General features: G+C 49.5%; 1 protein-coding gene and 1 pseudogene across 1 annotated transcript in view; both read left to right on the top strand.

Annotated features, from left to right (window-relative positions):
- LOC103592752 overlaps positions 1-13,073 on the top strand; it is a 61,790-nt pseudogene extending 48,717 nt beyond the window's left edge.
- A 2,731-nt stretch (positions 13,074-15,804) lies between these two features.
- The window catches only part of EBF2 (early B-cell factor 2), a 12,343-nt gene continuing 2,846 nt past the window's right edge, over positions 15,805-25,301 (top strand). Inside the window, exons 1-5 of the mRNA XM_008575583.1 lie at positions 15,805-16,213; positions 18,580-18,736; positions 19,792-19,855; positions 20,127-20,182; positions 20,657-20,730. Of these exons, the coding sequence (XP_008573805.1) occupies positions 16,083-16,213; positions 18,580-18,736; positions 19,792-19,855; positions 20,127-20,182; positions 20,657-20,730 (482 nt within the window). The 5' untranslated portion in view covers positions 15,805-16,082. The remainder of the gene's footprint in view (positions 16,214-18,579; positions 18,737-19,791; positions 19,856-20,126; positions 20,183-20,656; positions 20,731-25,301) is intronic.

Here is a 25,301-nt window from a genome sequence, read left to right as displayed (position 1 = left end):
GAGTTGTGGAGTGAGGCCAGTGCCATCACATATGCTTGAAAAACAATTTCTAGAATACTCTGGGCCCTAGTAGGACAGAGCAACTGAGCATAAACCATCAAGTGATCACGCAGTCAGAACTGCTTGTTATGAGCTGGGTTCTGGAGGTCCCAGCAGGAGCACATGGTGAGATGGAAGTGGAAGGTCCAGAGTTGGACACAAGCAAGGCCGGAGGTCATTGGAAAGCTGCCCCTGTCGATGGCCCAAACCTCCACTGAACCCACACTGTGTCTGTGCCGGTGCCTCTCTCTGAGCTCCCAGCCCTGGCTGCAGGGTTGGGTGGTTCCTTACAACCAGCTAGCAGAGGAGGAAAAAGGCCTGGAGTGATTCACAGATGGGACGTGGTGCAAGCCAGACACGGACAGCAGCTTCCTTACAACTCCACCCAGGGGTGACCTTGAATGACTGTGGCAGGGGAAATTCAATGGAAAAGACTTTGGGCAGTGTACCTGGACATCCATTTTATGTGTGGGGAAAAAAAGAGGTCCTTAAGGTAAGAATATATCCAAATATAAGCATATATCAGAGTACTTCAAAAAGTTCAAAGAAAAATACAATTAAAAGATAATACAAACCCTTTCTTTAACTTTTTGAAGACCCCTTGTATATGGACAAGTGGAATGAGAAAGATTTGGAATGAAGAGGACTGGGGAAGGACATGTGGCTGGACCTCCTGGAGTGGGTATGAGGTGTGGAGATCTCTGTGTCATGTTAATGCACACCAGAGAGTGTCCACCAGGAAAGAGCATTGGACAACCAAGCAGACACCATGACTCACTGGTTGTCCTCAGCCAGCTTCTGTATTCAGCTGCCCCAGTGCTGGTACCATGGGTACATGGAGAGTGTGGCCATAGTGGCAGAGATACATGGGCCTGACAGCATGAGTGTCCATCACAAAGGCTGACCTAACTACTGCTGCTGCTGGGAGTCCAACCTGTCAGCAGTGGAAACCAATGCTGAGCCTCCAGTACGGCAGCAGCCCTTGCATAGACCACCTGCCACTGGGTAGAGAGTGGCCAGTGATTCATCTTGACTGGAATGGACAATAACTGGGGTATGGATTTGCTTTTCCTGCCTGCAGTGCCAAAGCCAGCACAACTGTCTGACTACAAAGTATTGATCCTCCAACATGGGATCCTACAAAACATTACATCCCATCAGGGGACCTACTTTCCGACAAAGAAAGTGTGGCAGTGGGCACCTGGGCATGGAACCCACTGGCCCTGTCATATATCCCACCACCCAGAAGCTGCTGGCCTGATAGAGTGATTGAGGTGCTGGCCTCGAGATGACATCTTGTGAGGATGGGGTGCCGTTCTCCAGGACTCGGTATACCCTCTAACCAATGAGCATCACACGGTGCTGCGTTCTCTATAGACAGAATGTGTAAGGCTGGGAAACATGGTGTGCAAGTAGGACTGATCCATTTTCTTCATTCCCAGGGACCCACATGAGGAACTTAGGCTTCTTCTATTCCCTGCAGCTCTAGGTGGCCCTAGACACCATGGTTTCCAGAGGGGGCACACTTCCAGGGACATGGCAAGAGTCCTTTTAAACTTTAAGCTATGGCTACTGCTACATCATTTTGGGCTCCTGTGCTAAGAGACCAACAGCCAAAGAAAGGAGTTGGGGTTGATCCTGATCATTGGGAGCAGGAGGGGGTGCTGTTGCATATTGAGGGCAGGATGAATATGTTTGACTTCTAAGTGACCCAGGGGGTGACCTCTTGGTCACTCTGCCCCATTCTGCTGGCAAATGGAGAACGTCAGCAGCCATAGCCTCAGAGCGTAGTCACCGGAGACTCAAAATTCTCATGGATGAGGTTCTGTGTCACCCACCAGGTAAGTCACCCTGACCGGCAGAAATGTTGAGGGAGGGGTGGTTTGAATGGATTGTAGAGGAGGGGAGATGAGTGTCAGCTGTGGCCTTGAGACCAGCAGTAGCAGCAGGCTAGTTTGCCCCATTCACATTCTTTTTGTAAGTTTCACTAGAAAATGAGGCCATTCAGAATCCTGTAGGAGCTTTCCTACATGGGGGTAAACTTACTCTAGGAAGAGAGGGGATTGAGCGTCACAGGGGGAGAGTGTAGTGGACACTGTAATGAGCTCTCCTGATCCTCCTGCAGGACGCAGGAACTCACTCCCCGGCGTCTGGGCGTGTGGATCATTGAAGGTCCCACTGCTCCTCTCTAAGGTAACTGGCCTCCGTGGAAACAAGCTCCCTCACCCCAGGGCAGGCTGCTTCTCATGGTTAGCACACACCCCGTGACCAGTGGTGCAGGAGTACAAAGGCCTGGGTTCCTTGCCTTGATTTGGGATATCGCTGAAAGACCACCCAGTTTCAGAGTGTCCTGTGGCCCATCAGAGTGACCTTCCTCCTCTCCTCAGTCTTACTTCTCTCACTCCCTCTTATTAACTGTTGACAAGAGCCTTCCTCAACAAACTTCTGCATGAAACCCCTGCCTCAGAGCTGGTTCCCCAGGGAATCCAGGCGTATTATTTTCTCTATCATCTTTTCATCCTTCCACTTTCTTTTCTTTCTCCTTTTTCTTTTCCATTTCCCTTATGCATAGGGTGATCATATATCCTGGTTTTCTGGGGACAGTCCTATTTTATTCCTGTTAATCTGGTGACTGATCTTGCCAGTGTTCTCTTTCGTTCTCAAAAGGGTCCTGATTGAGACTATAAACTATGTGATCACCCTATTAATTCATCTCTTCTTCATCACATACCCATTCGTTACACTTAATGCATTTTACTAGGTGCTGGAAATACAGAATTGAAAAAGAGATTCCAATCCTCTGAGCCCATGCTTAAAATTCCTATTGAAATTGCCAAAAGAATATAATAATAATAATAAAAAAATTATTGCTGGAAACTAGAGAAAGGTGCCATTCTCATACAATAAACTTCAAGGAATTTCTCTAAGACGTATTACAGGTGCGAGTGGATTGAAGGGGGAGGGTCTGCCTAGACAGGTGTTTCCTTTGTATTCATCACATGCATTTTCTACAGATGGAAAAGCCACCTAGGGACCAGTGGAAGTCACCCCACTAGCATTCCCTAACTCAGAGCAGGCAGGACTGAAGATGAAGTGGGGAGTTCTCAGTCCCACCTGTGCCTCTGAGCTGTGCACTGGGCACATAGAGTGTCTCAGGGTGGGGGACTGCTCTAAAATGTGTAATGTTTATCCAAAATGGGTGGGAATGCACCCTAATCACAGAGTGGGCACTGCAAAGGCTGGCCCTAATGAGGGCAGCGGAGCCCTAAGTTAAAGATCACTGGCCCAATCTACACTGGGTTGTCATAATAAACATGAAAACAAAACTCACAGACATAAAGAGGAAGCTCTTTAGTATAGAGCTACCTACAGCTGTGGCCACCTTCCCATTCTCCATAGACCACCTAAAAAAGCAAAATATAGAATAATTCCAAATGTTTTCCTTATTTCTTCATTGAGACCTGGAGGATCTTAACAAAAATCCCTACAAGACTCCATCTCAACTCCCAATACTTAAAAACTTAATAAAAATTGCTAAAACACATTGTTTTATAGATGAAGAAACTGAAGCCCAGAGATGTTGGGTTGCCTTCCCTGAATACTCAGATTGGCTCCACTCTGTGGGAAGAGCAAACACTGGCTATGTGGTCTGTAGACATGTAAAGAGAAATAGTAGTTTAAAAGAAAGAGATCAATTGGATGAGCCAGTGAAGAATTACTTAAAAAATAACACTTTTAGACAATTGTCATCTCAACGAGAGTAAACACCGGGCACTAACACTTGAACATTATGTAAAAGGATTTCAAACAATTCTTGGGGATTATTAGCAAACAGAACTGCAATGGAGGCAGGGATATTGTTGTAAAAAATGATAGTATTCACATATCATTTCCCCCAAAGTACATAAAGAGGTACTTTGGTGAACTGAGAAATGTATTTAGATGGAAAACTGAAGACTGTATGAATATAGGCTGTTAAAGCAACTTCTCTGAAAAAATGATTATAAGCCCATGTCAAAGTCTTATTTCAAACTTGCCACGAGGGAGGAAGGTCCTGAGCTAGCCATTTCATAGACTTTTCTCTTAGAAGTTTATAGAAAAATGCAATGAAGGGCATGCCAGTTAATCTTCTCAGACTCCTCTCAAGACCAACAACTTCTCAGGTGTTTCTAATCTCAGTAAAGTCTATCAAAAATAATCACTCAAGAATGCTAATTATTTCCCAGAAGGAACTCTAAATAACATCACATAAAGTTCTGTCCCAAACCACATTTGGGAAAAATTTCTTTCTTGCTATGTTACAGAAAATTTGGTGGTGTGATGGTTAAACTGGCTCAATAGATGGAGAAAAATAATCTGGACCACTATCTTAGACCAGTCGTGAGTCAGGCTCAAGAGAGATTAAGCACATGAACATGGAAGGTAAAACTATAATAAAAGTGTAGGATAATTTCATTGTGATCTTGAGGTGCAGAAAGACTTCTTAAATAAGACCCCAATACACAAAAAAGGGATGAAATAGCCTATGTAAAAAAATGGAGCACTTCTAATCAACAAAGGACAATACCACAAAATTATGGACAAATGACAGATTAAGAGACAATACTTGTAACATCTAAAATTGACAGTGGATTAACATCTAAACATACAAGATACTTTTGAAGTTCATCAACAGCAACAGCCTCTGGGGCTGAAAACCCAATGAAAAAATGAGTAATACTATGAACAAGTGGTTAACTGGAGGGGAGCCCACATGGCTAAAAAGTGTCTGAAATGATGCTCAACTTCACTAGCAATCAAAGCAATGCAGACTAAAATAACAACAAGATATAACTTTATACTCATCAGATTGGCTAAAATTAGAAAGTCAAGATGATGCCATGTTTCTGGTGCACTGCTGATGGGAGTGTAAGCTGGAAAAGTCTTGAGAAATAAAACCAAAACTACACAAAATGCAAATATTCAACGGTGGAAATGAGGGAAAAAAATATTTTAGATATAGAAAGTTAAATTTAAAGCAGAAGACAAGATGCAGCTCTATGATAGTACATGTTAAACTATCAGTGATAGAGTTAATTTTCTATGAGAATAAAAATAAATATACTCAACAAGAGATAGAAAACATGAATAAACCAATAACCGTCAAATAAATTAGAGAACGTATCAAAGTCTCCATGCCTTATGAGCAAGTTCTGTTAATTTAAAGAAAATATAGATTCTATATTATTTAAACTAAACCTGAACATAAGAAATACTAGAAATTATTTTTACAGAGCCTGTATAACCCTGATACCAAAACCTGATGAGTTAGTTAGGGTATGGTACAAGAAATATAAACTATTCCAAACATAATTTAAAAAACTGGAGTTCACAAAATTGTTTCAGAGGCAACGTTGAAGAGTTGGGGAGGCAAACTCTATATAGGGCCTTCAGGAATGACTCACAGAACACCAAAGAAGTTAACCTCCAGGACAAGAAGGCACGTAAGAGGGGATTGAAATAAATGATGGGTGTCAAGCAATCAAATATATCGCACACCTGCAAAGATAGAATTAACAAGAGAAAATTTTAGATCAACTACCATCTTCTTCACTGGAATATAAAAATTCCACAAGGGCATGGACTTGGTGTTGTTTACTGTGGTGTTCCAAGCAAGGCGCATGTTCAATATATTTGTAATGAATGTATAAGTGATGAAATTATTGACCACGTTGGGTTTATTGTAGAAATTCAAGGATAAGTCAACATTAGTTTATGTATTAATATAATTAATTATAATAATACAAAGAGGAGAAAAGCTCTATAATTATTGTAATAAGTGCTAAAAATGTATTTGATACAATTCAACATGTGCTTGTTATAAAAATTCTTAGAACCTAAGAGAAATCCTTATTTAATATTATCTGACACCAATAGTCAACTTAATAATGGCACATTACAAAAATATCCTTAATATTCAGGTATAAGACAAAGGTTATTTCCAACACTTCTATTTGCCATCATATTAGAGATCCTAGCCAATGTAATAGAACAAGTAAAATAAGTCAGGTGTATTTATTGGAAAGAAAAAGACCAAATAATCATGAACTAGGTGATATAATTGTTTATGTGGAAAGCCTAACTGAATCAATGCAAAATTACAGCAATTAATAAGGGCTATATCCACAGGCCTCAATCCTGCACCTCCTCCCTCCTCCTCCTTCCATCCCATTTCCTTCCCCTTTCCCTTCTCCCCCTCCCTCACAACTGCTACACAACAACATCCTAGAATGTAAAAAAAAATTTAATAAAATTACATTTTCTAAAAAAAAAAAGAAGAGCTAAGTAAGATGAGTGCATAATAAATAAATTTTCCTGTATTTCAGTAGTATCAGTTAGGAACTGTAATAGAAAAATATTCATAAACTACCTAGGAATAACTTTAATGAAATTTTTGCTGGACCTGCATGAAGAATAGTACAAAGTTTTATTGCAGAACATAAAAGAAAATCCAAGAACTAAGGAGCATGTGGTTTTCCTAGTTTTTAAATGAATCATAAATCTCAAATTCTAATTTTAAAGTCTCAATATTTAAGATACTATACACACACAGAGTTAAGAAATATATTTGTAGTGGCATTTCACACTTTGGGGGAAATTATGGATTATATAATAAATGCTATTTGTACAAATAACGATTTGGTGACAGAAGTTTGATTTCTACATCTTAAGGTAACCCAAAATAAATTCCAGATGAGATATAGTCGATATATAAATAGCAAATATATTTTGAATAAAAGAGCGAATTAATTCAATATTTCATTTTATCTATAACTAGCTTCTATATAAATTAGCCTTCTAAAATTTGGTGCTGATTGTTGAAAGTGGGACCAAGACCATAATGAAAAAAATCTATTTACTTAGGGCAAAAATTTTAGTGGAAAGAGAGAAATTATTAAAAAAAGGTAAATATTTAAATTTTCTTGGAATGAGACAGTATTTCCTGAGAAAGACACAAAAGGAGGATATTATAAAGCAAAAGAAGGATGCATTTAACTACATGCAATTTAAAGACTTTTTTTTTTGTAGTGGGCTTGATTGGTTGTATAATCCAACCGCCATTCAACCCTCATCTCTGAGGCCTCTCACACTAGAGGATGGAAAAGTGGGTACTTGCTTTTCCAGCTACTCATCTGACTAGAGACGGCCACGTGATTCTCTTATGGCCAAGGAGGCAGAAAGGCTGTTTCTGGAAAAACTTTTACTTTGCTATTCAAAGGGACTGAAGCTACTGGTGCCTTTGTTCTTGCTGCTTCCTGCCTTGAATCTGTTCTCTGATCATTGCTACATCAGCCATTTCACCACCATGAGACGTAAACGTGAGACTGAGACTCAGCGTGCAGAGATGATGGGATAAAGAGCAAAAGAACCAGGGCTGTGTGTGGAATCAGTGAGTGCTACGCCTGACCAGGGGCCATCCACCTCCAGACTTATTATATGAGACAAACGTCTTTATCACTTAAGCCACTGTGAGTCACTTATTTTGGTACTTGAAGATGAAAACATTCTCAATAAAACACATCTAAATATTTGCCACCAAAAAAAATTTACCATAAATGAAATTAAAGGCAAATGAAAATTAGGAAAGATATCTGCAAAATGTTTGGTAAATTAAAATCTAATATCCTTAATAAAACAAGAACTTGCAACTCCCCAAAGATGTACACTGGCCAAAAAATATGTGAATGAAGAACAATTTCCCCCTCCTGGAGATTCATGAAATATAAGTAAAATACGAATAAAAATACCAAAGGACATTTCCAATCCATCAAACAGGCAAATTTTTAAAATAAGAAAACAATTTTAAGGATTGAGGAAAGTCGGGGGTGAGGGCCAAAGAGTAATCTGAGATATTGCTGGTGGAAGTGTAAATTTAGTCTTTCGAGGGGCCAATTTGCCAGTCTGTATCAAGGCTTGAAAAGGTGCATAGCCTTTTATTTTTGCAATTTTACTCCTAGAACTTTATCTGAAGGACAGAATCAGAGTTATGTGAAAAGCTACAGCTACAAAGATGTTCATCACAGTGTTGTTTATAATGGTGAAGAATTAGAAACACCTTAAACGTCTAAGAATTAGAAATAAATGTTTAACCAATAGATTGGTTAAACAACTTATGGTATGGATAATGAAATACAATGCCAATATTAAATGCTACTGTAGAAAAGTATTTAATGGTATGGAAAAATGCTACAGTAAGTGAGTTAAAGGGTTACAAATCACTATATAGTCTAAGCTCCCATTTACGATATATGGAAATATGCATAAAAGATGGAAATATGCATAAAAGATAGGTTGGTAGAAAATCCACCCAAACATTAACAATAGTTATACATGTTGATGCAATTAGAGATGGTTATACATTTCTTTTTTGGTAGTTTTTGTTTGTTTATACATATTTTTTCTGCAATAAACTAGCATTGCCTTTGCATAAAAGGTACAAATAAAGACGAGCTTCCAGAAGGCTTTAGTCCTGTGTAAGGGGAAATTTTGGAATCTCTTTCCCTCCCCCCACGCCTTGCGGTCACTTCCAGGCTCGCTCTGTCTCTGTTCTTTCGCCTGTTACCTTCTCTCCCTCCCGGCTTCGTTTTATGCGGACTCTGGAAAGCGCAGCTCGGAGAGCTCTGTTCTCCGGAGACCGACACCCGTAGCTCCAGGAGAGCCGGATCTCCTCCTGCGGAGTGAGCAGGGCGGGGAGGAGCTCCCCGCTTTCTCTGTGAACCCCTGATAGAACGGGGTTCGTCACGCAAACCGAAGAGCCTTCCCAGAACTGCGCGATTTTCTTCAATTCTCGACGCAGGGCGGGGAGGAGCTCCCCGCTTTCTCTGTGAACCCCTGATAGACCGGGGTTCGTCACGCAAACCGAAGAGCCTTCCCAGAACTGCGCGATTTTCTTCAATTCTCGAGTGAGTTACGCGATCCCAGCACGGTCCCAGCGGTCGCGCCGCGGCGAGCACTCGCGTTCTGGGCGCCAGCAGCTCACCCCGCGTGGAACAGGCAGCGCCGAGCCCCCAGCGCAGACGCCTAGAAGTCAGTCGCATTCCCTCCGGGGGAAAGGCCCCCACTCTGATGCCTTCCGACACTTGCGGGCATGGAACAGGTACCAAAGCACTTTCCTAGATATCATTCCGTGTTTAAAAAAAAAAAAAAGTGCTGAGCGCCCAGTGCACGAAACAGCTCCCCTGGCAAGCCAAGGAGCTCTAAGGACAAGCCAAGTCAGAATTCCTGCCTCTAGAGCTCGGGGGCTAGGGGGGAAGAAAACCGTTCTCACAGGACAGTCAGAGGTATTCATGAGGACCCAGTGAGTGCAATAAGCAAAAACGATCGTGCTCATTTTACGCATGCAGACGCTGAAGGGAAACATTTATTGAGCACCCACTACGCGCCAGAGAATTTCACCTAAGCTATCTTCTTACCCGTAAGGCAAGTGAAGCTCTGGGGAATAAATATCCCCATTTCACCAGTAAGGAAACTGAGGTTCAGAGGAATAACTTCTCCATTTTATCAGTAGAAAACTGAGGTTCAGAGGAACAACGTCCCCATTTTACAGGTCAGGAGACTGAGGCTCAGAGGAACAAAAGATCAAATGCCCGAGCCCTCGACAGTAAGTTACAGGCTAGATCTGACGTGGGTGTGCAGACACCAAAGCTGGAAGAGTCTCGCCTTCCTCACGTTGCACCTCCATGTGGGGGCAACTGTAGCGACCGAGCTTGCGGGGTCGCAGACCCGCAGGAAGTGCACGAGGGGCAGGGCTTCGCGGCGTTTACTCCAGCGCCCCCTATGCGGCGCGGCCAGCATTGCCCTAAACATAGCTCTACGCGCTTCCAGCTCCTGGGACTGTCCCTAGGCTGCGACCCTCAAGCCCCGGGCCCCTGTAAGTCGAAGTTGTGTCTCCCCAGGCGAGGGTCGCACGGAGCTGCCCATCCTGGCGAGCAATCTGTTTTCCCAGCTGATTCTGAGGTTTCCCACGCTCCGTGCGCCCTGGACCCACCCGCCCCGAAATGCTGGTCCGGCTCCCGGGAGGTGCCGAGGTGGGGGTGAGGTTCCATGAGCCAGAAATGGAATTCCTAGGCCGTGCTTTTACTCAAGTGCCTGTTGTCGATTTTCTCTCTTGCCACCTGAGGTGTGTGGTGTGGGCGGAGGCGATGGTGGTGTGTGTGTGTGTGGGAGGGCGAGATCGCCTTGTGCCAAATGGTACCATATTTGTAGCTGTCCCCTCCCCCTCCCCAACCCAGGAGCGGGGAGTAGGGAAGACAAGTGTAGGATGAAGAAGAAACTTGGATCTGGAAGCCGAGGGGGAATTTCTGGGGGCTTGAAGAAGAGGCGACCGGTGGGGGGGTGGGGAGAGCCTTTTGTCACCCTTCCCCATCTGAGGAGGGTAGTCCCCTGGGGGGCGGGGGCGGTCCACGGGCGCGCCGGCCGGGCTGAGCACGCACTTGTGCGCACGCGAGCGCGCGTGTGAAAGGCGGCGCTGGCTGCGGCGGAGCGTGCGCTGCAGAATATGAATAATCAGCGCGTCGCTCACACCTCCGCGCGGGCCCGGGCGGGAGCTGCGAGGTCCCGCGGGCTTTCCCTGCCGGCTGGCGGCGGGCGGGGACCACCAGGAAAAGGGGGGCATTTCAGAGTAGCTCTTCGGTTATCCTCCCCTCCAACTGAGCTGAGAAACCGACAAAAAAAAAAAAAAAAAAAAAAAAAAACAGAGAAGGGAAAGTCACATGTAACTTTGTCTTTTTTGAAGGCCTTCTACTACAGGCCATCGTGGCGTAGGACGTGGGAGACCTGAGAGGGTCTTTGCTCCCTATTTATCGGCTGAGATGCCACTTGTCATCTCCCATACTCATTTTGCTCATCTGTAAGATGGGGGTAAATAAATCACACTTGAAGAGTTGCTGTCACGTTGAAGGGTGAGGAAGTGTGGGCAGTACCTTGGACCCAGAAAGTGCTCGGTAGACGTCCTGCCTCTGTTCCTATCACCTTGCATGGAGACCTGCTCAATCTGGCCTCTTACTGCGGATCGATTTGCCCTCAGATTGCTGTGCCTTAGATACTGTGGTGACGGAGATGCCACTACCTTCGTGCACAGGTTCCTGGAAGGGGCTGCCACCGACAGGGTTACTCCAGCACGGCCACGAGAGGAAGTTTGACGCGCACGTCAACCCTCCTACCCGAAAAATCGGGTCCCCAGGTTGGCGTGGAAGTCGCACCGGGCACTTCTCCATGCAGACCACTTGTCCCCCAACACACACACCTCCCGGACCGCCAATGCCGCGCTGCCCGCGGGCCCAGCGCTCCCAAAGCGCTGCTGCTGCGAGGATTTGTTCTCTTGACCCTTCTGCTTTTTGCTCGCTCTGCACCCGGAATAAGGGAATAAGAAGAAAGGATATTTCTGAAGGGGAATACGGAGGGGGAGGCGGGCAGACAGAGAAAAGGAAGAAAGTGAGACAGACGCGGAGGAAGAGACTTTCTGGAGTTGCCAAGTGTTAAGATAGAGCCGGATCTAGCTCCTTCAGTCCATTTTGGGTAAACTTGCAATGACCCGGCTGGCCTGGGTACAACATCAAGTGTCTATAAAACGTTTTTCCACGCTTCCATATTTCTGCAGCAGTTCCCGCTGGAATGTCCTTCACTATGTAAAAACCAAACAAGAAGCGAATCACTTCTTACCAAACTGTCCTAAAAGGGAACAACAGTTTGATATCGATGGCGGGGGCCCTGTGAGGTATTTGTTGTGCATTTGTGAATAAAGTAGTCCCCCCCCCCGGGAATTCGCATTTATGGGACATGCGAGTCTAGTTTCCGTAAGAAAAATGCCAAAGTTGCAATTCGTAGTGGAAGCTAACGAAGTTGGATATTTGAAAAATAATTTCACCAAGAATTGTGAGTTAAATATTTGTCAGGACACTGAGACAGCAAGCAAAGCTATTTATTTCTACTCGGACAAATAAAAGGCAACGGTTCCAGCTAAAAAATAAAAGAAAAAAACGAAAATCCACGTCCGAAAAGAGGCCACGGGAACGGCCAGTTATTTCATGTACAAAACGCGGACTGGCTGTCTCTGTGGATCGAATTCCCTGGATGCTGGTCAGGCTCTGTGCTGCGGGCTGCGTAGACCCCGGCGCCCCGGCTGTGTGTGCCTGGAGATGGGGGCGAAGGTAGTAAGGGGAGGGGTTCTGATACCCCTGAACTTACCAAGCACCCCGCCAGACAAGAACTCGGCCGGGAGGGCAATTTCTAAGGAAGATCTCCGAACCTCTAACCCGGAGGAGAGAGTTGGCGCCCGGGATGACTAAACTGGAGGAAACTGGGCAAACGGGCCCTGAAACCAATGAGAAGGAAATTGAACACACTGCACTGAGGTGCAGACGCGAAACGTGGGCAGGAAAAAAACCGGGGGTGGGGTCATTTGGGAAGGAGGAACAAAGAAGGGGACAGGGTAAAAGACGGAATACCACCAACCACCACTCCAGCTGTGTGTAAACAGATTGTCTTTAAGAATTTTAATCGTGTTCATTTTAGATCTTTCTCGACCCGGCTGAACGTGGCTAGAAGCTCGCTGGGCCGGGCTTCCCCGGGCCGCAGCTGCGCCGGCCGAGCCCCCGCGCGGCTCGGGGCGGGTTTTATGTCGCACGTTGGAAAAGGACGTTTGTTCGGGGGAGCCGGAGGCGATAGAGATGGGAGCCACCTTCCAGGCTCAGCCACCGCAGCAACACACTCGAGCCCGTCCCAACGGTTGGGCGCGGGAGGCCGATTCTGCACCCACCCCTCCCCAAACCTACACAAACTTAATTAAACCCAACTCTGTTGGGAGAAACGCCCCCCGGCTTGTCCAAGGCTGGAGTGCCGCCCCGTTGGGCCCGAGGCCTCCTCCCTCCGCGGCGAAGGCTCAGGAACTTCGGCGCCCGGGGCCAGCCACCCAGGGGGCCCGCAGCAGCGCGCCAGCAGCTCGCGCCTGTGCCCTGCGCGGCCGCAGGGAGGGTGCCCTCAGCGCAGCCATCTAGGAGCGGTGCGGACCCCACCATGTCCAAGTTCGGGGGCCAAGGCCCCCCTCAAACTGCTTCCCGGCGGGCCCCGCAACCCCTGTGCTCATCTCTGGGGGTTGGAGGGGGTGGGGGCGCTCGCCTTGCGCGGCTGTCTGGTTTGGGGCAGGCAGCAGGGAGCTGGAGAAAGAAGCAATTCATTGGCTTCCTGAGGGGCATCATTTGGGTGGCAGCTGTTACCGGCTAGAAAAGCCTGCGCCCCCGACCCCGGCTCTGCCCTTTAACCCCAGCCAACCAGAGCCTGAGGGGCAGACTGTCCGGACCCGGATCGGGCCGCTGCTGATCTGCGGCCCCTTGTGGTGCGCTCGGCACCTTTCCCGGGCAGTTCCGAGGTGCAGCAATCAAGGTCTCCTGAGGGTGCGGGGGGGAAATTACCGGGCTCATCAGCACTTCTTGAAGGGCTCTCCCCCAAGGAACCCGAGGCCTTGGCCCCGCCGGGCGCAGACCCTAAACGAGGAAGGGACTTGAGGGAGTTACATGAGGCTGGGAGAGATTTATAGAGCGAGCGGGCGGGTGTGGAAGACTCCGCGTGGTTGCTGTTTGCAGGACAGATAGTATCCATAAAACGTGCGTATAGCAGAATTGCCGAGTTGAAACAGGGCAGAAAGTTTCACCCTTTCAAATTCCTCTCCCACCCTCCCTCTTCTTCCTTTTGACAACTCCTGTCTTACGTGGCTTGGACAGCCCATCCATTCCATTTTCTGATGCTCAATAGCCCTGCGTGGCTTCCCTGCCCCTTCTTGTCCAACTGGGACGACCAAGTCAGAGCTCTGGGGTCGGGGTGCCACAGTCAACACAGCCCAGAGGCGGGAGTTTCATCTTCTTTCTCCTCCCCCAAATCAACCACCCCAGTCCCTTACCCCGGGTCTGTGCAGAGAGGGTCCGCACACCCGCACTCCCCTACCCCCCAACGGGCTGTAAGCGAATCTTTGCAGCAGAGACAGGCGATTCCTGACCGCGATCTCGCCCGCCCATTCTGGGGTCGCGGTTTGTCCCTGGGGTGAGGTGGAGGCGCGCGCTGGTCCCTATCTCAAGAGAGCCGCGTTTTCTCAAAGCGCAAGCTTCCTGTCCGCCCAGGCGAACGAATTGCAGGGCGCCGTGTCCTCTAGCGGCAAACTGTCGCAGTTCATTTGTGAGCGCTCACCTACACCTAAGGGATCTGGTCGGGAGTCAAATGAGGCTCAAATCAGAGTCCTAAGTAGAGGGAAAGTGTCCTGAATGCAATCCAGGTTTTTGCAAAAGCCCTCTCTGTAATGAGGCCGGGCGACTCGGGCGCAGTCGTTCGAACTGCAGAACAGCTGATTGTCTCCTTCACGGCAGATGGTCTTTGAGCACAGATTTGCATTCATTGTCTCCAAATCTGTTTTCGCACTGGTGTTCTAGATTTCAGCAGCAGATCTATGCACAGATCAGAATACAAAAGGAGAAGCAAGAAAATAACACCCAGCCAGGAGGATTTTTAATAGGCACCGCGAGCTGCCCGGCGTAGTTAAAAAGCCGTCTAGGGTTTCAGCTGTTTGGCGGAGCTGCCGCCGCCTCCCGGCCACCAGCCCGCGGCCAGCACCGCGGCGACCGCGCGCTTTGGGCAAAGATTCCGAGATACCCCCGCTGCCCCCCCTGCCGGCTCCCCGGGGTTTCGGAAACGGGGGCTGGGGGGACTCCCGGGACCGTGCCCCAGCCGCCGTTGCACTCAGCCTGCCACGATCTGTCACCAGCCTCTCCTGCGCACGAGGGCGACTCCCGCTCTCGCCCGCCCGGGGGTAGTTTCCTGAGCTGCTTGACCGGTTTCCCCGACGCGCTGTTTATTTGAACAGCACTTGAGCCTCGCTCGTCCGCACCCACTCCCGCCTTCATTCATGCGTCCTCCTCTCTCCACAACGTGCAACCGCACTCAAAATCTGAGTGTCACCGTGGGACTCCAAGAGACCTGGGAGAGCAGTTCAGAGGGCGGGGTGCTCTGGGGAACCTGTGCACAACACATGAGGACATGTGGTCACACCCTCCGCTTCTTCACCAACATGCACACAGATCCAAGCCCCGGAAATAAAAATGCCACCCGGCAGGGGACAAAAACCTGCAGTGAGAGGAGGGATCCTGCACCACGGAGGCTTGAGGCTCCGGCGGCCAGACCGAGCCAGCGCGTCCCCAGCCCGCAGGGCCCGGCTACCCCAGCATCGGCGCAGGTTTGGGGGCCCCGGTCTCCCGCGCACGCACATGGGGTTGGGACGAAGACACCACGCCTGCAGCTTTCTGTCCCCTTTCACCTCCCAGACTCCCGGCAACGCAGAGCGTGGCGCGCGCCGCCGGACGACGTCGGCCCGGCTCGCCCGGCGCCGGCCAATCCCGAGCGTCCATGCAAATGAAGCTCCTTATCGGGCCGCGGCTCCGCCTCCCGCGGCCAGGGCCGTAGTAACCCATTCATGGGGCCCGCGCGCGGCTGCTGCCCGGCTCTGCTGCGCTCTCGGCCACCGCCTTCTCTCGGCTCCGGGTCTTCCCCTTCCTTTTACAACTGATCCTGTTGGGATTTTTTTTTTTTTTTTTAAATTGGAGCGGTGGGGAGGAGCGGGGAGGGGGGGACCAGGAGGAAAGGGAGAGATTAGGCAGCCATCAATCTCCTCCTGTTTCTCCCAGAACAGGTGATGCTTCTAAATTGTGATCACTTTCAGGAGGCAGCGCTGCAGCTGGAAGGATGCGAGCGACCTAGGGCGGAGGGCCTGGGGCGGCGGATCTGAATTTGCAAGGATAGAAACCCAAACTTTGACTACATCAGTCCGCACCTCCCGAGGGAAGCAAAGGACGGGTTATCTTTTTTCTTTCTTTCTTTCTATTCCAAGAGACACTCAAACTTCGGCACTTGTTCCCTTTTCTTGGATTGCTGTGGAGAAGGGTTGCTGGCGGCGTTGGGAACAGTCAGGACTGTGCTGTTGTAACTCTGATTTTAAAGCGACAGTAGAGGATCAGACTTTTTAAATGTTTGGGATTCAAGATACTTTAGGAAGAGGACCAGCTCTAAAAGAGAAATCGCTGGGCGCCGAGATGGATTCAGTCCGGTCCTGGGTCCGGAATGTCGGCGTGGTGGACGCCAATGTCGCGGCGCAGAGGTAACGAGACGGCTGCACAATTACTGTTCTCTCAAAGTCTCTCGCTTTCACTCTCTTGTCCGTGTGCTCCCCTCCCCTGCCCCCCATCCCTATTTCCTTCTCTCTTCCCCCACCCCCATCTGTCGCCCTGGCCCCGCGCGCCGGGGCTCGCCCTCGGGCAGGCAGGTCGCTGCAGTCAGGAGGACGGTCACCCCTGCAGCCGGCACTCGAGTTTCTGAACTGCCTGGGGCTTTTGCGTCTCTCCCCCATTCCTTTCCCACATCCACGCTTTGGGAGGAAAAATAGCAAAGTGGCATCCGACGCCTCCCGGCTCAGCCCCCTGGTCCTGCAAGCCGGCCTGGCCCGGAGCGGAGCATGAGGACCCGAGCGGCCGCGAGAAGACAGCCGGCTTCCCGGCGGCTCCCGGGGCTCTCCATGCCGCGCTTCTCCGCCCGCATCTTGCAGGGCGATTCCTGGAGGCCTCGAGCCCCGCGGCCAGAGGGTGGCGGCGGCGAGAGGAGCAGGAGAGCCCTGAGCGGTTGCCGGGGAAGGCGAGGCGGCCGGCAGTTCTGGGAGGGGGACAGGCTGGAGGGTCCCGGCTCAGAGATAAAGCAGTGGGCCAGACGCACGGAGGCGGGCAGAGAGGAAGAAAAGACATGCAAGAGAAGAGAAAAGACGAAGGAGTCGCGGAAGAAGAAAGAGGCGAGGAAAGAGACCGGCCTCCGGACGCGCGCGGGGACCACCAGCCTCTAGTTTTGTGGGTCCCTGAAGTTGATGTTGTTTCTAAGCGTCCGCGTGCTGGGGTAGTAAACACCTTGCCCAGGGTGCCACCCTACGAAGACATTCGGGTCCCCCTCCCTCATCACCACGACTGAGTTGGGATCCGTGGCCTCCACGCCCTCGACTGCGACAAGCAGCCCCCTTACCTAAAGAGCCCACGAACTTCTTCCACGGTTGTCGCCCCCTCATTCGCTCTTCTGGCCATCCTAATTTAAGTTCCAGCGTCACAGGAGGAAATTACCCTTCTCCAGGACAGGTCAAACGTCCCGGGTACAGCGAACCGGCCGCTCCTCTTGGAGAAAAGGAAGTAGAAGTCACATCGCTGGGGGTGGGGGGTGGGGGAGACATGGGCCGGTGGCGGTTCCCTCCCGTCCGCCGGAGCCGGGACGCGCTGGTGTCCCTCAGGCAGATGGCACACGGCGGCGGCGGCAGCGGCTTTCCGCAGCAGTCGGAGACTAGCTGGGCTCCAAACGGGGGAAAATAGGCAGCACAGCAGAGCCTGCTCCACCGCGCATTTTCCTAGCGGGGCTCCTTAAAGACGCTCCACACCTCCCTCCCTTCCCGGGATCAGGTAGTTCGTTACAGCTGGAACAGGCAGTGGGGGATTCCAGCCAAAATGCTGCACCCTTCAAAGGAGCGAAAGTGCTCGCGTGCCGGGGAACTAGGCCCAGGACCCCAGCGCCGCGGGGCAGCGCTTGTCATCTGTGCGCTAGCCTGCGTGCGCCCCAAGTCTTTGGTTAAATGTGATCTGGTGACCAGTTTGGCCCCGGGCCGCGACAGGTCTGCAGGGAGGTGTGTGCACACACTCAAAACGCCCGAGGGCGCCTCCCGGGCCCCCCAATTTGGGTTTCACGGTCAGCGGGTTTGGCGGGCGCCGCCGGGGAAACAGCTTGAGTGGGCATCGCTTCGGCCCCAGGCGAGGACGCCCTCTGCCTCTTTACATTTTGGCTTCTCCACGCCCAGCCGCTCAGGGGATGAGGGTCTCCGATATCACGTCCCTTGTTTGTGGTGGCCAGAGATTCCCCGTGCTGGTCGCGGGAATTCCACCCCTCCACTGTCCCGGGACAAACTTTTCGGAAGACCGAGGGAAGGAGGGGGGCGAGGCCTGCAGGACGGAGACCTGGGCGCTGGGCTTCCCGCCCGCCCCTCCGGCTTCTACCTACGGCCCTTCCGACTTAGCACGGGGGTGGGGGTGGGGATTGTGAGCAGTGGCCCCGGGACAGGTAACCATATGAAGGTGAACTAAAAGGGTCACTTCTAACTCCGGGTCCCAGCTCTGCGTCCTGATCAGCGCCACCAGAGGGAAAGAGGGGTGCCCTGACACAATACGACTTAGGGGGACCCCTCTGGCCTTGGTCGTCAGACTGGGTCCTTTGGTTTCCCCTAAATGCCTGCTGGTGAGCGGCCGGCGAAAGGCCCGGAGGCTGGACCAATGGGGCCGTGGCCATGGCTTCTCGACCCGAATTGGAAAAAGGCCTGTAGGGTCCGGGACTCGGGACCTAGGACGCGGATCCTTGCCCCTCTGCAGGGTTGTGCGGGCCCGCTAGTAACATCGTGTCTTTCTCTCCTTCTACGTGTCCGGTGTCCCCGTGTTTTTTCCTGCGCAGCGGGGTAGCCCTGTCCCGGGCCCACTTTGAGAAGCAGCCTCCTTCCAACTTGAGGAAGTCCAACTTCTTTCATTTCGTCCTGGCGCTCTACGACAGGCAGGGGCAGCCGGTGGAGATCGAGCGCACAGCCTTCGTGGACTTTGTGGAGAACGACAAAGTAAGCGGAACGTGCCCCCCCTTCCCCGAGGCCTAATAACTCGCCCCTTGCAAAGCACTAAAGATTCCATCTGTCACTCACGACACTTTTCCCGCTCGTATCATCAAGGATGATAAATCGAAGCTTCTCTCCCCCAGCTTCTAAATCCGTCGATTTTCCCGCACCTCCTCCCAGCCCTACTCCCGCACCGCTCCCGGCTCCGCGCACCGAGCCTGGGGTCATTGGCAGTGCCTGGTCGTGGACTGACCATGGAGCAAACCATAGTTTAAAAGTGTACCCAACACTGCCGCTGCCCTTTTCTGGGTTATTTTAGTTATTTTGCACCTGCGCTTGCCAGCAAGGTGGCTTGAGTCGGTACTAGGTGGGAGCTCACAGCTCAGCCTGCCCGGCCTTTGGACCGAGCCTTCTCTTCCACTCTTGCTCCCCAAGGCAGTGCCTCCTCCAAACTCAGGCCGGACTGGGGGTTTAGATTTGATCTCTAATGAAGGACAATCTACCTAAACCGATGTGTGACCAGAGGAAGATCTCTTGCCCTCTGTGGTCTCCGTCTCCTCCGCTGTACAGAGTGAGCTTTGGAGCATGGCTTCCCGAGGTCCCTCTTGAACTGGGTTTCTGAGCAGTGGCCAGCTCTGGTCCTGGCGGCATAGGGCCGAATACTGGCCTTCCAAATGACGGGTCCCTTCACCTTTCTGCCAAGAGAAGTCTTGTGGCTTCCTAAGGACAGACAGAGCCAGATGGGTTGGGTGGGACCTGTTTAAAGGCAACTTTGGCTTGGTGTCGCAGCTCGGAGGTCACACTTCTTGGAATATTTTGAAGGGCGATGGACAGAGGGCTGAAGGGGTCAAGTAGCCATGAGCCTGGCAAGTTTTGGAGGACAGCCAGTGGCGGGCAGACGCTCCGGGTCTTTAACCGGGGGCAGTGCGGGGGTTGTTCAAAGCTGCCGTTGGAGGGGGAGAAAGGCGGCGCAGGAGGCAATGTGGGGACGCGCTGTCTCCACTTTCCCTCATTTTGGGGAGCTGGAAAGCAAGGGAATCAAACAGCACCTGTCTTTTCAGGAACAAGGGAACGAAAAGACCAACAACGGCACCCACTACAAGTTACAGCTCCTCTACAGCAACGGTGAGGGCCGGCTGCGGCGCAGTGCACGCTCTCTTCCCTTCCAGGGAAGACAGTTGACCATTCCGATGTCGCTTGCAGGGTGGCCCCGGGGAGAGCAGGGCTTGGTAGGGGCTGGGGGTGGGTGGGAGGCCTCTGCCTCCAGGATGGCTCAGCCTGGGCGCCTGCGGCCCGGAGCAGCTTCCTGAGCCTCCGCCCCATGGTGGAGACGGCTTTGGGGTAGCCGGGTGTGTCTCGGTGGACCTTGACCTGGGCCGTTCTCCTACCCCCGCAGGCGTTCGCACGGAGCAGGACCTCTACGTCAGGCTCATCGACTCGGTCACCAAGCAGGTGAGCCCCGCCGCCACTTGGCTCCTCCGCCTGTCTCTGACCTCCCCCCACCCCAGCTAGTCTCTGACCTCCCCCCTCCTCCACGATTTCCTGGGTCAGACTTCACCACCCCCCATGAACTCCCACCTTGTCTGCTCTGCGAAAAAAATTTCTCACAAATTGTCCTTTTTCTATCTGGCTTGGGGAGACGTGGGGGCCAGGGAGAGGAAAGCAAAGGGGCTAAGAGAGGAAAGAAACGTATGGGAGATTCAGTTCCCCCAAACATTCCCTTTTGATAAGAACTGTGTCTTCATCGAGGCAAACCTCCCTGTTATTATTTCAGCTGAGTTAACCGGGCAACTACTTGGGTTTGTGCTCCGAAGGAAAACTCCTAATGGGGCAGCAGGTAGGGAGAGGTAAACAATCTTGCACTTGCTCTAAAGTCCCCTCTTTGTCCCTTCTCTCCTTCCATATCTCCCCCGCCCTCCCCGGCAGCCCATAGCTTACGAGGGACAGAATAAGAATCCGGAAATGTGCCGAGTTCTCCTGACCCACGAAGTGATGTGCAGGTAAGAGCCTCCTTTTCCTGGGGCTTGGCTGGAAAGCACGCAGGTGAGCGCGCCTGCTCCGGTGCTGACTTCCAGGAGTGCGAGGCGTGGGGAGGGACGCGGATCCACCCGAGCCCTCCTCCCTTTAAGGAAAGTTCCTTAGAGCATATCAGTTAGGACTCAGAGAGAAAACCCAGAAGGACGCACCCCTCTGGCATCCAAGGAGTTTCCTTAGCCAAGTGGAAAGTCTCCCTCCTCTGATGGTCACTTGGTGGCAGCGCGAGGAGGGGTTTGGGATGGGGAAGTTCCCTGAGGCCGTCTTGCCCATGGCCCGTGACTGCTTGGTGCCCACTTGCCCGTTCTGGGTAGATTTCCAGGCGGGACCGCTTGTGGAGTTACTGAGTCAAAGCCCTGGAACGACTCTCAGTGTGGGCCAGGGTGACCATTTTCAGGGTGCTTTCCCGCGCCCAGGCACCTGTCTGCGGGGCGGAGGGCGATCCCTTCCTCTGGAGAAGTCACCTTTCCTATGACTTCTCAAGCACAGGGAGAGTTTATTAGTTCAGGAGGAACTACAGGCTAGAAAGATCAGTCTTGATCCCTACCCGTGGTGGACGGGGCGGAGAGAGGACCCCATCTGAGAGATCCGGGGTCCAGAGCAACAGCTGGATTCCGATGGCCACGTTGTGAGTGGTGCAATCTGCTCTTGTCCCTACACCTTGCCCATTTCCCTTCAGAGGCCAATCCAGTCCATCTTGAGGCCTTTGCATTGTCTCACTCTGCTCCACTAGAAGAAAAAAAAAAAAAAAATCAGAAGAAATTCATCCACACACTCATTCTTTCAACAAATGTTTATGTACGGTACAGCAGAGGTCCCTCTTGAACTGGGTTTCTTGTGCCTCATATGTGCTGGCTACTGAGCTGGGTGTTGGAGATCCCATTGCAAATCAGAAAAGATTTAAAAAGGAAACTCTGGGAAGAGGATGATTATTTTACTATAAAAATTTAAATGTCATTTCATACATGTTTTTCTTCCTCCAAAGTCTCTGATTGGAGGGAAAGCTTCAGTTCTTTCTTACTCTGCTGCTGCTTCAGTGAATGTCTTCCAACTCCAGACTTGCTAGTTTTGGGTAATTGCAGGCCATTTGATTTAGCACGGACTGTTTTATGGGTGGCTCCCTGCAACCCTGTCTGCCTCCCCAACCAGTCAGGAAGAAACCATAACAATTAGACCTGTTTGTTTTGGTTTTGACCAAGTATTAGAAAAACAAACTTGCCAGATGCAAAGTTCAACTCTGCCAGTGGCCTCTGTGGGGGGGGTTTCCTTGCTTGAGTAGCTGGGGAGGCATTGGGCAGTAGAGGAAAAGATTGCTACCCTGTTATCCCAGGGCCCCTTGATAGATTTGTTCAGAAGAAGGTACAACTCTACAGTGTACTTGCATGTAATATCGAGATTAAATAGAGTGCTATGACTTGTCCAGTCGAAGGGAGGTTTTTAATTCCTCTCTATACTTTTAAATTTGGAGAGATTAATTACCCTCTGAAAAAGCAAAACCGAAAACGGGCCCATCGTCTAATGAATTATACCTATCACTTTAAATAATACCCGCACGCCCCATCCAGCTGTAGTTAAGGCTGACATTTTTATTTTTAAGCCCAATCAAATCCTCCTCATTTTATGCTGTTTAAGTAGCAGCATCAATTTTTAAAGCCTCTAGTTTAGTCTGCACTAATAACACAATATAAAAATTTAATGTACTGTAACTTCTCTACATTGGAGACCTGGGAAGATGCTCTATTTTCTTCCTAAACTAGAAACTAAAACAAATATTAATTACGAGTAAATAAATGATCCATGGGATGGGTACTGTCTGCAGTGTGTGTGTGTGTGTGTGTGTGTGTGTGTGTGTGTGTGGTGCGCGTGTGTGTGTGTGTGTGCGCGCGTGTGTGTGTGTGTGTGCGCACGCGCACGCACGCGCGTGGTGGGGAATGGCAAAAACTGGATGCATCTGAAAAGGAAGTTCAATCTGTTGGTTAGAGATGGTTGATTCCCCAGAAAGGGGGTAAAGTCCCTTCTTCCACATTTTCAGGGCCAGTGATAGCACTCAAAGATGGAGGGATGGATCAGACGCCCTGTTTCTCAATGTTAATTGCACGTCCTGAGTTTCATTTGTATGGTGTTATTTGGCATACCTGGGCACTTCCCCGAATGGTTTTATATTCTGTAATCTTTAATAAAAAGCTCATAAATTGGTGTTTAGCACTGAGGGGTGAAACAAAGCAAAAGGACAAAATAAATCTCCTTAGGAATAACTTTCTCTCCCTTCCGCAGTGGTCTCCGCCACTCTCCTGGCTGCTTTAGTTCATTTTGCCAATTATTAGCAGGGAGAAATCTAGTTGTTATGTCGCTGCCAGCCACCCCTGTGCCCTCAATGCTCAGAGGGTTAAAAGATATTATAATTTGAACAGAAGTCGTCTCCAGGCCTACAGCTGGCTAATAACAGAGTTGTATTGAGCGCGAGCAAACCCCACAGCTGTGACTTTTCGCCACAAGGCGCAGGCTAGACAGGGCCCTGATCAGATGGGCCAGCCGGGCAGTGGGGCCGGTGTCTTTATCGGCCAGATGGTGTGAATTTAGACACTTTTGTTATGCAATCGCAGGGAGGAGTTGGGGAGAAGAAAACAAAACAAAAGCCACCATGCTGTGCGCTTATTTGAGTTTGAAATTAGAGACAGATTTTTGAAAGTTGAGGGTTGAATTTTAAAAACGATTTTGGAGGGGAAAGGGACACATTAGCTTGGCTGGAGCCAGAGTTTGGCTGACTGGACACCCTCTGTCGAAGGTTGGGGCTTTTCTTTTTATCCCCTTCCCCTGATATCTTTTATCCCTCTTTTTTTCCCCCTTCCTGAAAATTGCAGGTAAGATTTAGGATGATGATTAAATTTCTCATATTCTCCCACCCCCAACTTGTTTTATTCTTTCTCTTTCCCTTTTCAAAGTCTCCACGTGGAAGTGGGGAAGAGGAAAGGGGACTGTAAGGAAATTGAGAGTGTTTCAAGTAAAAGGTTCTCCAAATATGTAGTAGAATAAAATAAACCAATGCAAGCCAGACAGGGAAACAGAGGAACAGCTTTCATTTTCACTCATTAGAGAAAAAAGTATCTCTGAGCCTCTCTGGGGTAGTTAGGAACACAATCTTAACCTATCGCTAAGTTCAGTTTCCTTTTCTCTTTGTTTTATTTATTTTTTCTTCTTTTTCTATTTTACTAGCNAAGTTCAGTTTCCTTTTCTCTTTGTTTTATTTATTTTTTCTTCTTTTTCTATTTTACTAGCATTTTCAGTTTTAAAAAACACTCATCAGGGACTTCGGACTTAGAGACTTGCTTGTTTCTGAACTTGAAATTGGTCACTCAGGCTTTGTCTAAACAGCAGAGCGAAGGGAGAATTGAGTTTGTCATCTGAATGATTCAGGGACCTGGTTCCTTAGCATCGACTATCCACGTGGTTTGGGGAGTGTGGTTTCCACTCCCCTTTGCTTGTATTGATATTGCTGGCGTGAGCACTGAACATCGTTTAAAACAGCAAAATAAAGAACATCTAGGACGTATTAATGAGACTTTTTCTTAAAAAAAAAAAAAAGCAACGAAAGAAAAAATGAAAGGAAAAAGAATTTGCTTTGGCTACCTTAGAGAAATTTTAAGAAGGACTCGAATGGGGCAAATACAGCCAACTCTTATTATTTTCATTCTTTTACTATTATAGTTCACCAGCCAAATGAGTGTCTTCTATATCTTTTCTGTGCTGAAAATCAGCATTGGAGATTATATTTAAATATGTTACTCTTGGGGAAAAGGAGGATTAAGCTCTAACTTTCTCTGCAGTTTTCTTTGAGTATCATTTTCTTCCCCAAGTTGATTCCCCACATTGTATTACGCTGGCACCAGGCTTACATTTTTATCTGTTTTTCTTTTCCTCCGGAGGAAATCCCCATGGAAAGCAGCTGAATTCAGCTGAGCAATTTTGCAAACTTACTCGGCCTCCTCATAATCATTTCTACCCAAACAAAACAGACTGGGACATTCTGACAGAGTGTGCTCTTGTAATTAAATTGTACCCAGCATTGCTCACATATTTGGGGTTAGGTTGACATGCTGGTGATGTCAAAGGAGAGTCTAGTGTGAAGGCGTTTAGGTAACTAGCATGTATGAGTCTTTTGAAATTGTATTGCTAGGAAAGGTGGATTGCTTGAGTTGCAAAGGTATTATGTTGACACAGCAATACTCCAGAAATAGGAGAGATGGGAGACCAAAATGGGTGGTGGGGGGAGGTTGATGGGAGAGCAGTTGGCTAGCATTTTTATTGGTGTTAATCTTGGGATGGATTGAAATATTAAAAGCTAAGACCTAATATAATTTCAAAGGCCAAATATTATTTCAGAGAGTCCCAGTGGCAAACTCTGGTATTTAAGAAAGTTGAGATAATTTTTCTTTTACTTCCCACTAATTTGATTAAATTTCTTAAAACCTCGTTGTACCCATTTGTGAAGATGTTTGAGCATCTCTCAAAGATATTTTACTTTCTGAGGATGGCAGAA

The sequence above is a fragment of the Galeopterus variegatus genome, unplaced genomic scaffold, assembly GCF_000696425.1.
Source record: "Galeopterus variegatus unplaced genomic scaffold, G_variegatus-3.0.2 Scaffold1211, whole genome shotgun sequence".
NCBI lineage: Eukaryota > Metazoa > Chordata > Mammalia > Dermoptera > Cynocephalidae > Galeopterus > Galeopterus variegatus.
The sequence above is the reverse complement of the archived record's forward strand: the minus strand, read 5'-3'. Positions and strand labels throughout refer to the sequence as shown.